The sequence below is a fragment of the Ascaphus truei genome, unplaced genomic scaffold, assembly GCF_040206685.1.
Source record: "Ascaphus truei isolate aAscTru1 unplaced genomic scaffold, aAscTru1.hap1 HAP1_SCAFFOLD_481, whole genome shotgun sequence".
Classification (NCBI taxonomy): domain Eukaryota; kingdom Metazoa; phylum Chordata; class Amphibia; order Anura; family Ascaphidae; genus Ascaphus; species Ascaphus truei.
Window position 1 is genome coordinate 59,883 of NW_027456812.1, and position 17,340 is coordinate 77,222.

Genomic DNA, 17,340 nt, shown 5'->3' on the forward strand with positions numbered 1-17,340 from the left:
AGAGTGACCAGGTGGTTTCTAAGTCTACAACCCTTTACATTTTCTGTGGAGCACAGGCCAGGGCACAAACATGGCAATGCAGATGGGTTATCAAGGATGCACTCCCTAATATCCATGGTCGCTCATCCCTTCGAGGTCTGAGCTGGGGGGAGGATATGTGACAGAAACCAGGGGATGTAATAAATTCCATATATAGGGCTCCCAGGATACTGGACAGCTTCTACCCTGTTTAGGCTAGAAAGGGCAGCCTCAGAATGGATGCACTCCATCCCACAGTTTGGCAGTTGCTGGAACTGAGGGATGAGGGATCCAGACCAGAGTTTGTCTGCTGCCTGATTTCTGTCACCTGTCCTGCTAAATAGAAATCAGGTATTTAAGGCTGATTTCCTGGTTCCTCTTCCCTCTCCCCAAGAGACTGGAGGCAGGAATGCTGCTGGAAGCAGAAAGGGGAAAAGCCTCTCCCAAACAGGTTAAATCATTCTGTTTCTTTCTCAAATTGTAAAGTTCCTTATTTTTGTTTGTTGGAAGCGGGCAAGCCGCCCCAACCCCAGTCAGGGTGAACCTCGGTTAAGTTATTGCTCAGATGAGCAGGGTTTTGTTTAGCTTGTGTTTTGCTTTTGTATTCAGTGTGGCAGTCTCAGTGCCTGGGACTGAATAAACCAGGCAGTAGCCTGTTTAAAGGAACAGCACATTACGCCTTGTCATTTAAGCTACCCTAAAAGACCGTGTTCTAGCAGTCCCGGACAGACGGCGGAGCCCCGGGGTAAGCCGTTTGTCACAATATATATTGTGATGCCGTCACTGCCCTCTAAGGGCTAGAATGGGGCAGTTGTGGGACTTTACAGCTCTCATAGAGTTAATCATTCTGAAAAGGTACATTCAGCTGTGAGTTAATGAGCTAATTAGCCTAGCCTGTATAGTCAGTAAGTGATACAGAGATTCCCCCCCATGCTGCCAGACACACACTGTTGAGAGTTATACAGAGATGGTGAGAGACGCTGCTGCTATACTTATCTGGGAAGGCACACACAGACAGCCTTGTGAGAGACTGAAAGGGGACCTGCTGCAGGTACAGTGGGGAAAGTGGGGAAAGAGTTTAGATCTCCCACGATTAGTTAGGGACTAAGCGGTATTAGTCAGTACTCCTGGAAGGAGTTAGGTCTTTTATTTCTGTTTTGTGTTATGAGTTAACCCTGTACCTGCTTTGTACCCTGTAAATAAACCCCTGCTTAGAAAGTACAGTGTTTCCTACCTTTGATCTGGACAAAAGACTGTGGTAATTTTAATTTATTTTAATATTTTAAATATGTTATTATAATTTATCATTTATTAGGGTTATTTCACATCCTCTTTAGCGCTACTTAATTTTTGTGTTGTCTTTGATATATATATATATATATATATATATATATATATATATATATATATATATATAGCAACTGTAAATATTACTGCATGTTCATTTGCATGTCTTAGGTCTGCAACCCTGTCTTATATATATATATATTGTATTGTATGTCATTATTTATATAGCGCCATAAATGTACAAAGCGCTTATATATATATATATATATATATATATATATATATACATACATACATACATACACACACATACATATATATATATATATATATATATATATATATATATATATATATATATATATATATATATATTGCAGAATAAATGAGTTCTTCAGTATTAGGTGATACCTTTTTTATTGGACTAACAATTTATGTCATAGGACAAGCTTTCGAGAGTTCTCCTCTCTTCTTCAGGTCTAGCAATACGTAAAGCAATGAGTATTGCTGACCTGAAGAAGAGAGGAGAACTCTCGAAAGCTTGTCCTATGACATAAATTGTTAGTCCAATAAAAAAGGTATCACCTAATACTGAAGAACTCATTTATTCTGCATTATCGCAACTGGACTAACACGGCTATTTTCTGCTATATATATATATATATATATATCAAAGACAACACAAAAATTAAGTAGCGCTAAAGAGGATGTGAAATAACCCTAATAAATGATAAATTATAATAACATATTTAAAATATTAAAATAAATAAAAATTACCACAATTTAACCTAATAATATCTACAAACCATAACGTGATAGTGAAAAAAAAGGAAAATCCAAATTGAATGTTCCACTCAAACAAAAAATCCAGAGAGGAATATAGTCCCAATAGAAGATCCAGGGAGAGTCTTTGCAGCTTTAAGGGGAGTGGTATAGCCACCCACTTTTGGAATCTATGAACAAAAAACAAACAAAAGCGCAAGCTCCATAGCACGTAACTGAGTAAAAAATAAGGTACATTTATTTAAAAAATCAGCAACCCATAAGAATGTGCACTTACAGGATTTCAAACAGAACCATTCGTGGGAGAGAAATCTCTATTGTGGTCATCTGCAGTGGTAGGGTGAGTCCCAGGTTTGCAGAGTGGATGTAAACAGCCCAGGTTCACCATGAATTGGCAGCAAGATATAAAGGCATCCAATGCCTGCACGTCCTTTGCTCCCTCATACAATGATTGCTATCACTTGAAATTACCATCAGCCGGAGCGCAGGGAAGCCAGGGACTCCAAATACACCAACACAAACGCGATGACGTCACAGCTCTGCGCGTTTCGTCACACTGCGGTCTCCTGACGATTAGTTTTCTTCCTTATAGGGTATGTTCTTCTGCGGTCGTCACTTCTCTCTTCGTTGTTCCTTCAGCTTTCCTTGTTTGATTTGTTTCTCCCTCCAGGGTTTTTTTTCTCTCGTGGAAATGAAAAAGTAAATAGACCAATACATATATATAGCAGCTATGGTGTAGGGAAGGATGATAAAACAATAAAACAATAAACCATTGCAAGGCAATGGTATACTCAAATACTCACACGGGCCATTGTGAGTGATCTCTTATCACGGTATCTTGGTGTTTCCCGATTAGGGTGTTAATAAGGATTTCAGATGTTAATGTCTGTGAACATCTGGCAAATAGTGGTGTTGGTACAGCCTGATATTCGGGGTAGATGGGAATGAAAAGCAATATAACTTAATAATCACACGGGCCAGTGGGAGTACACACTTGTAGTGGTTTCTTTTCACTTCTGGTGTTTCTTGTGAAGTTCCCCTTAAAGCTAAATGAAAGGATGGATGCGGACTATAGGACACTATGGTCTAAGGGGTTAAACTTTATTAAAAAACAGCAGCTTATGATAATACAAATACAATATAAAACGAAGAAACCAATGGTTTCTAAGGCAATAAAAACCAGGGGAATAATAAGGTAGTTAGTGATAGGGGATCTCTCACTCCGCGTCCGGATAGAGAGCTAAGACTCAACCTCTAGTTCCGCTGGATGTGCTCCGAAAATGTACCAAATAATAAGCAGAGCAATGCGTTTCGTCCAGAACAGGACTTCCTCAGGCTCGATAGATGTTGACCGGCTGTGTAGCTGTGTTCTTATACGGTTTGTAGCCAATCCCTATCTTGATGTGGTTAATGATCCTCTCCTTCCGCGATGGAGCGCCGCCATCTTGAAGGCTGCGTGCGCATCTAGCATGGATTAGTGTGCGCATCGCAGTGTCTCTTCATATTAAAGTTTTGAAATTTTGAAACCTCCTACGCGTTTCGGACCAACGGGTCCTTTATCAAGGAGTATGGGATATGCTGGGGTGAGGCGCCTTAAATACCTGGTTCATAATAGGCAAATTACAAAAATCTGTGAAAAATCACACCGCAGGCCTAGTGCGCATGCGCGTGACGTCACCCGGGGCGCCGCTCCACCAACCCTGAGGATTGTGGGTATGAACCGCTCCCTGCTGTCGTCCGCGCATGCCCACACTGAGGCATGAGGAGAAAAATTACTCAACTAGTCTCTGCCTCTGCTCCTGCCCATAGTGACGTCACCGCGGGTGTCTGATAGGTCGAGGCACACCGCTGCACCACCAATGAATATGCTGAGCAGACGATGTAGCCCCAATCACACAGAGTCCCGCAGGCATACACCAAGGACCAAAACAGCAGACAGAGCACTACAATGAAAAAACATGATCTGTTTAAAACACACAATAAGAGCAAACTAATAAAAGGGCAAATTCTTAAATGCTCATATTGTGAATGCTGCACCTCCTCGCTGCAGATCCCACATATAAAAAGACATACAGTGTAAAACACATAGACAAAATATACAATCCACATCAGCATTATGCAACGTCTATCTTAAAATATACATATGTACAGAAAAATATTAAAAACAAAATGAAACGATCATAAAGACCTTTTGTGTTATGTCTTCTTTTCAATATCTCCAAGGGTGAGGAAAAATCAACTGTATTATTCCATTTTATACATACACTTTAAACTTAACATCTAATTTACAAATCAGTAATTTTGGGATTTAATCATGATAGTTAATGTGACTTAGGACAACTCAGATTCTAATTAGTGGCAACACGCCAGCAATCACCCCTGGAGATGACGTGAGTGGGTTTCATTGGTTTAGACTCTTATAGTTAAGTATTGACTGCTGTCATTGTGTTACTTACAAGTCTATATTTACCTACCCACTCCCACTGGTATCTCCAGGGTTAATGTTTCATTGCTAATTGAATTGGATGGAATTACCTTGGGTTTGAGCACCCTAACCCTTTCACCTAATAGGACATACTATCAACTACCTTTTTCCTAAAACTGTGCTCCCCCATCTTCTTTTTGTATTTCAAATATTGCTGAGCTAGGTTTGGAGGAGGATTTGGACATTATCCATTCACCCTTCAGACCTAGGTCTGTATTCTTCCCTTATCAATCTAAGGGGGGATTTGTGGATGCCTTTCATAATCTGGTACTCAAAGATTTTGAGGCACTTTGTTCCAAACAAGTTAAAATTAATAAGAATCTTTCACAAACTGGATGCATTAAACACATTAAAAAACAATCACAACATTGTTATTAAACAGGCTGACAAGGGAGGAGGCATAGTCATCCAGGACTTATCTGCTTATCTCACTGAGTCGTGCATACTCCAGCATGACTCGTCTTCCTACTCCATTTTGGATTCTGACCCGGTCGCCTATTATCAAAATTTGTTGAAAATAATTTCTCACTCAGGCACATATGGATGGTATCAAGGTGGAATTTAAATTTCTATTTAATTTACATCCACGCACTCCAATACTATACCATCTCCCTAAGGTACACAAGTCCTTACTCAATACCCCTGGTAGGCCTATCATATCCGGGGTGGAGTCCATGATGTCAGGCCTATCCCAGTATGTAGATTACTATCTTCAACCCTTTGTAGCTCAGCTCAGGTCACATATCACACGACGCGTCTTGGACGCTATAAAGATGACGGCGACACTGGCATCCGATGCCCCATACCGGGGCCTGTAACTCGGGAAGCAGGGGGTCCCTGAGCCAGAAATCAATGCGGTTCAGCTCAGGGGACCCCCTGCTCCCGCACACTGTAATTGAAATTTACATTAATGCAGCTTCATTACCATAGCAAATAGCCGCTACGGTAATTAGTTATTGGTTATTGTTGTGTGTGTTTTGACAGTAGTGTAGATGTGTAGGGGGTCTCCAGAGCTGAACCGCATTGGTTTCAGCCTCGGGGACCCCCTACTTCAGGAGACACAGGCCCCGTTATGGGGTGACGTTATCACCTGCAGAATTTAAATGTCCCGGTCACGTGACGAGGAAGCTTTAAAAGTGCAGGGTATATCGGCACCCCATAACGGGGCCTGTATCTCCTGAAACCAAATCTGTTCAGCTCCAGAGAGCCCCTGCTCATGTACACTACTATTAACATGTATATTGTTAATGCACGATCGCCTGTAACAGCCGTGCATGGAGATGCAGAATCTCCATGCAAATGTTACAGGCGGCTTTTTTTTCTATCAGCTATCGTACGTGAAGTTTCAGTGCGCTAGCAGAGGGAAAAAAATCTTTGCACGCACAATAAGCCAGTTTTTGACACGTCCGATAGAAAATGGGCTCAAGGCCTTAATGAATTGCGCCTCCGGCTTCACTTTTTACCGGACGTGCGATTTTTTTTCAGACCAGCGCAAAAGCTCGGAGCTTAGTGCATAGCCCCCTTAGTCTCATCAACTAATTACTTCACATTAACTAATTATATATAATATGAGTAAAAGGAGTTTTTATTCTAATACTTTTATTCTAATACTTTTAGGATTTAGCCTCTCATCTAACATATGCTTCTAATGCATTTAATACATGCGCCTTTGTATTATAAGGCACGAAGCTTTGTACATTAAGTGAACATCATGGCTTTTTGTAAAAGTCTGTATTCAACGAATATGTGATAGACCTGATTAGCATGTCAGGTTTAAAGAGAGCCTCTGACCACACCACCAACAGGATCTAATTAACTATCCCTTACGCAATATATGCTATATTACTATTGTATATGAAATTATTATTTTTTCTAAATGTGGGGGAAGAAGGGTGAGTGTTCCCCACCCCCCCCCCCTGTATTTTTACACAATAGGTGAGATGAGCCTCTTTGTATATATGGCAAGAGTGACTTGATGAGCCCCATTAATTAAGTGGGAGCCAGATTTACCCACATGTACCTATTGCACACCTGTTAAGTGTGTGAACAATTAGGAAAGATCATTCCAGTATGGTAGATTTGTGCAAATCACCTGCCAAATGCTTCTATGTCTCATCAACTAATTGCTTCACATTAACTAATTATATACAATATGAGTAAAATGAGTTTTTATTCTAATACTTTTAGGATTAGCCTCTCATCTAATATTTGCTTCTAATGCATTTAATTTATTATTTTATTTATTTATAAAATATTTTACCAGGAAGTAATACATTGAGAGTTACCTCTCGTTTTCAAGTATGTCCTGGGCACAGAGTAAAACAAATAATACATGGTTACAAATACAGTTACATAAATGAACAGGGTATACATTATATACAAGACATTGTGTGCACAGTTAAAGAAAATATATATTATGGGCGTATGAAACAGTTACAGACCAGATTAAAATGTGAGACAGCCTTAGATTTGAAAGAACTTAAACTGGTGGTGGATGTGAGAGTCTCTGGTAGGTTGTTCCAGTTTTGGGGTGCACGGTAGGAGAAGGAGGAATGTCCGGATACTTTGTTGAGCCTTGGGACCATGAACAGTCTTTTGGAGTCTGATCTCAGGTGATAAGTGCTGCATGTGGTAGGGGTGAGGAGCTTGTTCAGATAGCTGGGTAGCTTGCCCATGAAGAATTTAAAGGCAAGACAGGAAAGGTGAACTTTACGCCTAGAATCTAGTGATGACCAATCTAGTTCTTTGAGCATATCGTAGTGATGTGTGTTGTAGTTGCATTGGAGAACAAAACGACAAATTGAATTGTAGAGGGTTTCAAGTTTGCTAAGGTGGGTTTGAGGTGCCGAGCCATATACTATGTCTCCATAGTCAATAATTGGCATTAGCATCTGCTGTGCGATACGCTTTCTGACCAGGAGACTTAGGGAGGATTTGTTCCTGTAAAGTACGTGCGCCTTTGTATTATATGGCACGAAGCTTTGAACATTAAGTGAACACCATGGCTTTTTGTAAGAGTCTGTAATCAACGAATATGTGATACACCTGATTAGCATGTCAGGTATAAAGACAGCCTCTGACCACACCACCAACAGGATCTGACGAAGCGATACATTCGCGAAACGCGTAATCCTGTGTTGGTGGAGCTGCATCATTCTGTTTGGACACCCGAAGCCACCGTAGTTCCCGCATCATAGGCCCTGTGACCGGACGCACGAACAGGGGGTTTCCTGGCGGTGCCTACCAAGTGGACACAGTGGCTGACAGTGTTGTACTTTTATAAAGTTCTTTATGTTTACTTTTATGTTTGAATAAACTACCTATTTCTTCATACATCTTGTGGCTGTCGCCCCATGTTTGGTACCTCTCAAGAGGGATTACCCCGTGAGAATAAGTTGTTCATCCCCGATGTGACAGGGATCGTTTTCTGAGGCAAGAGCTGAAAGAAACTTTGATAGGAGGGGCTCACACATCACTGTGTGAGTTGAGATACTATTAGCATTTTTATTATACCCTGCCATCCCCTTGTGTGTGTCATACCTGTGGTCACACATTATTTCTGCTTATCATTTTTTCTGTTTCTTATGCACTCACCACTCTTCTCTGATCACTAACAACCAAGGATCAAGGAAGGATCCTTCTTTCGAGGTTGAGCTGCAAATCCAGAGGATACATATAAGGACTAGTATCTGACCAGTTTGAGCCCCTTTTATTGCTTGCTTGTATTTATCAGCTTTTTAGGGGAGCGCTGTAGTTTCCCCACTTGCAGATCAGGGCAATAGAAGACATCGTAAACGAGGTACTTGCCGTGTCTAGGAGTATGGAGTAGCGGATCGTTTGGGTACGTAGCCGGAATCAGGATTGGAGAGCGTAGAGTAGTCATATCCAAAGCCAAAGGTCAGCGCAGGAGAGTATCACAAGGTAAGTTCCAGGCAGGGTCAGGCAGACAGGCACAGAGTAGTGAGTAACAGCATCACACAAACTGGAGTTATGCTCGGCAATGACTGAGAGTTCTGAGAGCATATTTAAAGGACCTCCCACCAATGGAAGGCAACCAGGAAGTGGGGCTGCGGTTCCGGATAGGCTGCTGGATCATGCAGGTGAGTCCTATTGCACAGCCAATTGCGACTGCATTAGAGTGAGAGCGTGCGCCGCGCGCAACACGGACGCGCGCCGTGACACCTGTGCCAGTAAGGGGGCGGAGACCAGAGGTGGGGCCCGCGGCACACACACACGCAGGCAGACACACAGACAGAGGCAGGCACACACACACAGAAACTGGCACACACAGAGGCACCAGAGACAGAAACACACACAGACACGCACGTGCACATAGACACACACACACACACACACACACACACACACACACACACACACACACACACACACACACACACACACACACACACACACACAGAGACGCACACACACAGACAGTTAGAATAACTATATAATTGCAAATAGCTAAAACAGAGGTGTGTGCTGTGTCTAAGTCAAACTTCTTTGCGTTTATAGCCATGTATAAAAATGGTATACAGTTCTTTCTCATGCTGGCAGTAAAACCTGATAAGTATGCAGGATTGCCAGCATCAATCATGGAGGTTTGCCCTCACACCCTGGTGAAGTGTCATATGTACACAAGGGGAGTGGTAACATGCTCTGTGTCCACTATTAGTGACACAAGAGGTATGGCTGTTTTCTGAGTTTATATAAGTCTATATAAGACACAGCACTGCCAAAAGTTAGTGGTTCTGTAGTGGTTGGAGAGTGATAATCAAGAGATCAGTTATGGTCCAGTTCTGGAGGTCTGCAGCAGTTAAGGCTGTCAGATATACTAAATAGTATCTACACTGTGATCAGGGACCTGACACAGGTGGTGATCTCCCTGAGGGGAGAGGTGACCCAACTCCATTGGGAGGGAAGGAACTTCTGAAAGGATGTACTACATGGAGATGAGCCCTTGCTGTGTATGTGTGGAGTCATTACACAGAAGGAGACACCACAGAGGAGGTCCTCATCAGTCACATCCCCCTGCGGATGCAGAGATCCTGATGAGGTGGAAGCGCTGCATCAGATGTGAGTAGGACTCAAGCCCCACTACCTCAGATGCCTGTCATGCTGATATCCCCACTACCATCAAGCGGGAGACTCAGGAGTCCTGTAAGCCAGTAGGTGCACCACAAGACATACAGACATGTAATGGGGCCAGTAGACCACAGGGGCCAATGTGAGATTGGGTGGGGCTGGAAAAACCGTTACACGTTTTACCACTGACATTGTGTTTTGAATTTTAATTAAAAATATCAACATCACAAATACAATATCTGGGAAAAAAGCTGTGACCAAGGACAAAGAAGTTTCACTTACAATGCACGTGCTAAGCACACATGGTATATGGTCGAAACAGCTGCCTGTGAGTGGTTTTACTGGCTTTGCAACTAATTCCATGCTGTGCTCAAAAGCTGTGTGAACAGCGAGCTTAAAGTGTTCCATGTAAAAATGGATTTCAGACAATAGGTGACACAGTGTACTTATGTGCATGTCATCTCCCAGAATCACTTGCCGCAGTGGAAGCACTGTATGCTAGGTGATAATGGTGAAAGGCAGGGTTGCAGGCATGTCTTAAGATAAGTGAATGTGCTCACAAGTGATCTTTTTATTTGCTATACAGTATGCTACACAGTGGAGGTTTTTGTGGTCTTTTTCACCCACCATAACATATAAAGTACAGTATGAGATAGCTATATATATATATCTATATATCTATATACTGTAGATATATATATATATATATATATATATATATATATATATATATATATATATATATACACACATGTAGAGGTATCTGTACAGTGTTAACCGAGCTTCAATAATCAAAAACTAAATAGACGATACCGTTCTGTGGCTAACGAGATGCTTTTATTTGGGCGAGTTTTCGAGATACACTGATCTCTTGTTCCGGCGATGTTACAATTAATGAAGCAAGCAAAGGGTATACTTAAAAACAGTGTCTCTTGGAATGTTATCTGTGTTCGTCCCTCCCCCGTGTGTGGATGTGATTTATGGCTAGAAGTGTTTAATGGTTCCTGAAAGTAGTGATGTAAGAGATCGAAATGTTATGAGTCATTACTGACACAAGTGAACTCTCTTCCCATGAGCGCTAAAGGCCATGTCTGTACATACTGTGCTATATGTATGCACACACAGTGGTCTCTTACACATACTAATACTCCTTGTTTTTCCATCCCTATACACCAATAGGGACCATGTAGTATCTACACACACTTCTAGTTATGCTACAATCTCTCACATTTCCACACCTACCCACACAATTTATATTAAATCCCACTCCACACACCTTTTGTAAAGCACTGTATACACTGTGGGCTCTCCATTCATTTATATTCACACATATACACACACACACTCTTACATCACTACTTTCAGGAACCATTTAACACCTCTAGCCATAAATCACATCCAAACACGGGGGAGGGACGAGCACAGATAACATTCAAAGAGACACCGTTTTTAAGAATACACTTTGCTTGCTTCATTCATTGTAACATCGCCGGAAGAAGAGATCAGTGTATCTCGAAAGCTCGCCCAAATAAAAGCATCTCGTTAGCCACAGAACGGTATCGTCTATTTATTTTTTGATTATACACTGGCGACACACTTTATTCGAGCTCGGCTAGTCCCACGAATTCGGGTATACCCGGGTGTATTGAGGTTTGTGACTGTTTTCTGCCCGAGTGCATTGAGGTATTTTCAAGGCAGGGATTGAAGCATTTTATTCCCACTGGCTGCAATACTGCACAGTATATATATATATATACTGCATTACAATTCATGAATTTATGCCATCTGGTAGACACGCGAAGCATTGCAGCCTATTAAATCCTAATCATTATCATTTAACAGATCAGCCGCCCGTCAGCCAGGCATGAACCCAGGCTGGGAAGGCAAATGCAACGGGGCTTGTCAGAGGTGAGGAGCGGCGCATTCCAGGTATCTGCCAGGTACATACTGGGTATTTGCTCGAATAAAGTGTGTCGGTGCAGTATATATATATATATATATATATCAGAAGGCACTCCATCAATATAATGACAGTAAGAGGTGCTCTGTAAACCAATACACAAGGGTACTGTAACATAAATAAAGTCAAGGGGACAGGCACACACCAAATAATAGATTTATTGTAGTACAACGTTTCGGCTCACTCTGGAGCCTCTGGATTTTTTTATGTGGTCAAATTAGCTTTTCTCCAGTGTTTAAAAGGTTTAAACTTCTTTGAACAGTTCAATTACTTTTGTCACTGCACGGACAAAAAATACATTGAAGATTAAAGAGCCTCTCATTCTGTCAGTTTTGCTCTGAAGATTTCTGGATACCTAGACAACATACTACAGTGTTCTTTTGGTTAGCGTGGGTTTACATAGAACAGGTATGGCCGTGGGGGATTGGTGGCACTGCTGGAAGGATCTGGAGAAATGTCAATATCATCAGGATCCATATTACATTTCAGATCAAACTTCTGAAGGATGGTGGTGAGGAAGAGGAAGAGCTCCATACGAGCCAGACCCTCGCCAAGGCAGATCCGCTTCCCTAGGTGGTAGAGGAAAGTTTATTAGCACCTAGAAAAATAAATGCAATAGGAGAACTTATAGGGAGTGGCTACACAGAGCAATACAGTAGGAAGAGGTTACACGGAGTACTAGGAACAGTTATGGGGAGCCCTAATCGCTGAGTCACAAATTGAATACAGTTACAAAATCATACTACTTACAGTAAAGTCCTGAGTGCTGGCGTTAAGCTTATATTACTTTTTCAGTCCATGGTAAGCAGAAAACATCACATAGTTAAAGTATTTATGTTAAGCATTACCTGTGGAAAACGGCATAAAGGCGTCAATCTTCTTAATGCAGCCATTGTCATCTAGGAAATGTCCTGGGTCAAACTTGGCAGGATTCTTGAAGTATTTATGGTCCTTCAGTACAGAGGTCAGCATCGGGAACACTGAGGTGCCCTATAAAATAAAGCCAATGCAACCTCACATCAGCAAAGGGCATGGTCCATTATTCATAATGACAATTGCCATATACAATGTCTTGCTTCAGTTCCTAGTCTCTTCACCAACTATTGATAACATTTATATCCTTATACCATGGATATAGTTTCTCTCATCTTTGCAGTCTCAAGCCATGTAGGACACAAGAAGTATCAATGAGGCTGTATGTATCGGAGATTCAGAATGAATCCTCATTATTTCTACTCATGCTGGAATAGAACAAACCCATCCCTTTTCAGATTTCTTCTTCACTTGTACTGTAGATCATTCAGCAGCTGTGAGGAATATGGAATGGTTATACTGTCCAAAGAAGAGATGGACACAGAAAGATTAGCGGGGTACTTGGCACATCAGATTTGAGCCGTGGGGGTTCTGTCTACAAAATGGCTTACGAGCCTATGAAGATAAATGGAATGGAAGAGAGGGGTGATTTGCCTGTGAAACTCTTTTTCAATACAGTGGCATCAGGGGAAAAGGAGCGGCCAGAAGAAATTAAACCACTCCCAAGTTTCATCTCAGCATGTTTATAAACTTTAAAAAAGGTTTTAACAAATACCTACAGTTAGTTTTGTTAACAATAGTATTATTAATCTAGACGTAACACCTTAAACATATTACTACTACTAGTAGAATGAGGGCAAGTGCAAGTTTGACAAGCAGTGAGATACCCATAGTAAATAGAGATAATACTAGAAAACTTCTAAAGACTAAACCAAGTGGGAGCAGAAAGGAAGGAGCAGATAAGATAATAGTACAGGCTGAAAAAAAACTTAAATGCATGCTTGCTAATGCAAGAATCCTGACAGATAAAATGGGGGAGCTTGAATTAATAGCTACAAGGGAGCAGTATGACATCATAGGCATTACTGAAATATGGTGGGATGAAACTCATGACTGGACAGTTAATTTGGAGGGTTATTCTCTTTTTCAGAAGGATCGAACAAATAGAAGGGGGGGTGGAGTACGTTTATATGTTAAACCGGATCTAAAACCTATTATAAGGGTTGATATCTATGAAGGGAATGATGAAAATGTAGAGACCTTGTGGATAGAAATTAGCAGTGGAGGTAAAAGTATAGGTAAAAGTATAAAGAATAAAGAAAATGTTTGTGGGAATATGCTATAAACCACCAAATATCTGTGAGATTGAGGAAGCTAAAATACTTTTGCAAATGGAGAAGGCATCAAAACTGGGTCATGTTTGCATAATGGGGGATTTTAATTATCCAAACATAGACTGGGGCAATGAGATTAGCGTTACAACAAAAGGAAACAGGTTTTTGGGGGTGCTTAAAGATAATTATATGACCCAAATTATTGAGGAACCAACCAGGAGAGGGGCAGTTCTGGATTTGGTCATATCAAACAATGTAGAAGTAATAACAAATATTCAAGTCCTGGAACATGTGGGTAACAGTGATCATAACATGGTCTCATTTGAAATAAATTATCAAAAAACAGATTACTTGGGTTCAACAAAGACTTTAAACTTTAGAAAGGCAGATTTTAATAAACTGAGGTCTAATCTAGTAGTAATACAATGGGATGATGTTTTTGCAGAGAAAAATGTACAAGATAAATGGGCAGTCTTTAAAACATTGTTAGAAAAGCACACTTATCAGTGTATACCCTTGGGTAATAAGTATAAAAGAAATAAGTCAAAACCAATGTGGCTAAATAAACAGGTAGGGGAGGAAATAGACAAGAAGAGGAAGGCGTTTAGATTCTTTAAGTCAGAAGGGACAGAGACATTGTATCAGAATTATAAGGAATGTAACAAAAATTGCAAAAGGGCAATCAAATTAGCAAAAATGGATAATGAAAAAAGGATTGCAATAGAAAGTAAGGTCAACCCTAAAAAGTTCTTTAAGTACCTTAATAACAAAAAAATGAGAATAGAAAATATAGGACCCTTTCAGTTTGAGATGGGCAGGCAGATTATTGGAGATAAGGAAAAAGCAGAGGTATGAAACAAATTCTTTGCCTCTGTGTTTACCAGGGAAGAATCAAGTTCAATAGTAGCGCCACAGGAGGAAGCCACAACTTCCATATTAATGAACAATTGGTTAACTGAGGAAGAAGTTCATAAGCGACTTGAAAAAATTAAAGTAAATAAGGCACCTGGCCCCGATGGCATACATCCAAGAGTTCTCAAGGAGTTAAGCTCAGTAATAGCAAAACCATTATATTTAATATTCAAGGACTCCATTTCCACAGGCTCAGTACCACAAGATTGGCGTAAAGCAGATGTGGTGCCTATATTTAAAAAGGAAGCTAGATCACAACCGGGAAATTACAGACCTGTAAGCCTGACTTCAATAGTAGGGAAACTACTTGAAGGTTTAATACGGGATAATATTCAGGAATACCTAATGGAAAACAAAATTGTTAGTAATAGTCAGCATGGATTTATGAAGGATAGATCTTACCAAACTAACCTTATTTGTTTCTTTGAGGAGGTAAGTAGGAATTTAGACCAGGGTAATGCAGTTGATGTGGTCTACTTAGATTTTGCAAAGGCTTTTGATACGGTTTCACACAAGAGGTTGGTGTACAAAATAAAGAAAATTGGACTCAGTAATAATATATGCACCTGGATTGAAAACTGGTTAAAGGACAGACAACAGAGGGTTGTCATAAATGGAACTTTTTCAGGTTGAGCTAAAGTCGTGAGTGGAGTACCTCAAGGATCGGTACTGGGACCCCTGCTTTTTAACAAGTTTATTAATGACCTTGAGGTTGGGATCGAGAGTAAAGTCTCCATCTTTGCTGATGATACTAAATTGTGTAAGGTAATAGAATCAGAGCAGGATGTAATTTCTCTTCAGAAGGACTTGGAGAGACTGGAAACGTGGGCAGGTAAATGGCAAACGAGGTTTAATACAGATAAATGTAAGGTTATGCATTTGGGATGCAAGAATAAAAAGGCGACTTACAAATTAAATGGATATATATGGGGGGAATCCTTGATGGAGAAGGATTTAGGAGTGCTTGTAGACAGCAGGCTTAGCAATAGTGCCCAATGTCATGCAGTAGCTGCAAAGGCAAACAAGATCTTATCTTGCATCAAACGGGCAATTGATGGAAGGGAAGTAAACATAATTATGCCCCTTTACAAAGCATTAGTAAGACCACACCTTGAATATGGAGTACAATTTTGGGCACCAATCCTAAGAAAAGACATTATGGAACTACTGTAGAGAGAGTGCAGAGAAGAGCCACCAAATTAATAAAGGGGATGGACATTCTAACTTATGAGGAGAGGCTAGCTAAATTAGATTTATTTACATTAGAAAAGAGGCGTCTAAGAGGGGATATGATAACTATATACAAATATATTCAGGGACAATACAAGGAGCTTTCAAAAGAACTATTCATCCCACGGGCAGTACAAAGGACTCGGGCCATCCCTTAAGGTTGGAGGAAAGGAAATTTCACCAGCAACAAAGGAAAGGGTTCTTAACAATAAGGGCAGTTAAAATGTGGAATTCATTACCCATGGAGACTGTGATGGCAGATACAATAGATTTGTTCAAAAAAAGGTTGGACATCTTTTTAGATGGGAAAGGTATACAGGGATATACCAAATAAGTATACATGGGAAGGATGTTGATCCAGGGATTAATCCGATAGCCAATTCTTGGAGTCAGGAAGGAATTAATTTTTCCCCTTAATGGGGTTTTTTGTTTGCCTTCCTCTGGATCAATAAGTAAGTATAGATATAGGATAAAGTATCTGTTGTCTAAATTTAGCATAGGTTGAACTTGATGGACGTACGTCTTTTTTCAACCTCATCTACTATGTAACTATGTAACTATGTACATTTTTGTCCAAAGAGAGACTGACCCTTTAAAATGCATTTTTTTTATTGATAACCTCCAACTAGTGTTGACAATTGTGGGAGTTATGAACAGTTTAAACATCTTTTGGTGCCATTCTGTAGCAGAACAAGTGTAATAATAATAATAAAAAAAAATCAGTACTATAGAAAAATGCATCCCTATGATCTCTAAGTCTTTCCATCCAGGCACAGTTTGTGACATGCAATGCATTCTGAGATTTTACATCTACCAGCATGGCATCCAATCTATTAGTCCCCTCTCAATTATTTAATATCATCAGTACTTTTGCACGACTGCTGTTTTCTTACCCATCTACTGAAAATAACTGTCCAATTTGAATAATCTCATTTAAAGCTTGCTGCCCATATCTTTCTATAAGTAACATAAAGGAAAAAAAAGTCTGGCAATAGATGGTGCATATACACACTTTATGTACAGTATGTATGTGTATATGTAAACAATCATGCATGTATTGTAATACCATCACTGTCCTCTAGGGGCTTGAACAGTGCAGTAAGTGTGCATACCAGTTCACAGAGAGTTAATTCCTCAGAGAAGCCAGCATCAGCTGCTAACTAATGGATTTAATCAGCTGGTCTGAGTGAACAAGGAAGTGGTTTAAAAGACAGACTGAAAGCTGGTATGCTGAGAGACTGTTTTCCCCAGAGAAGGGGGGAGATAGAAGTGCTCCCCAGCTGCGGAAGCTGATACAGTGGACGTACAGCAGAGACTGCGACTATTCTAACACAAAACCAGTGGCAATCGCCAAGAAGACCCAGGTACATGCTGGATACATGCCTTAAACTTGCTTCAAACTAGCCCTAGCATTTCTGCATTGATTAATG

The 17,340-nt window shown here is 40.5% G+C and overlaps 1 protein-coding gene across 1 annotated transcript in view; it reads right to left on the minus strand.

The window, feature by feature from the left end:
* Positions 1-11,761: 11,761 nt before the first annotated feature.
* Positions 11,762-17,340, minus strand: part of LOC142484954 (cytochrome P450 2C18-like) — a 75,755-nt gene continuing 70,176 nt past the window's right edge. Inside the window, exons 8-9 of the mRNA XM_075584206.1 lie at positions 12,470-12,611; positions 11,762-12,190 (exon numbers count right to left, since the gene is read on the minus strand). Of these exons, the coding sequence (XP_075440321.1) occupies positions 12,006-12,190; positions 12,470-12,611 (327 nt within the window). The 3' untranslated portion in view covers positions 11,762-12,005. The remainder of the gene's footprint in view (positions 12,191-12,469; positions 12,612-17,340) is intronic.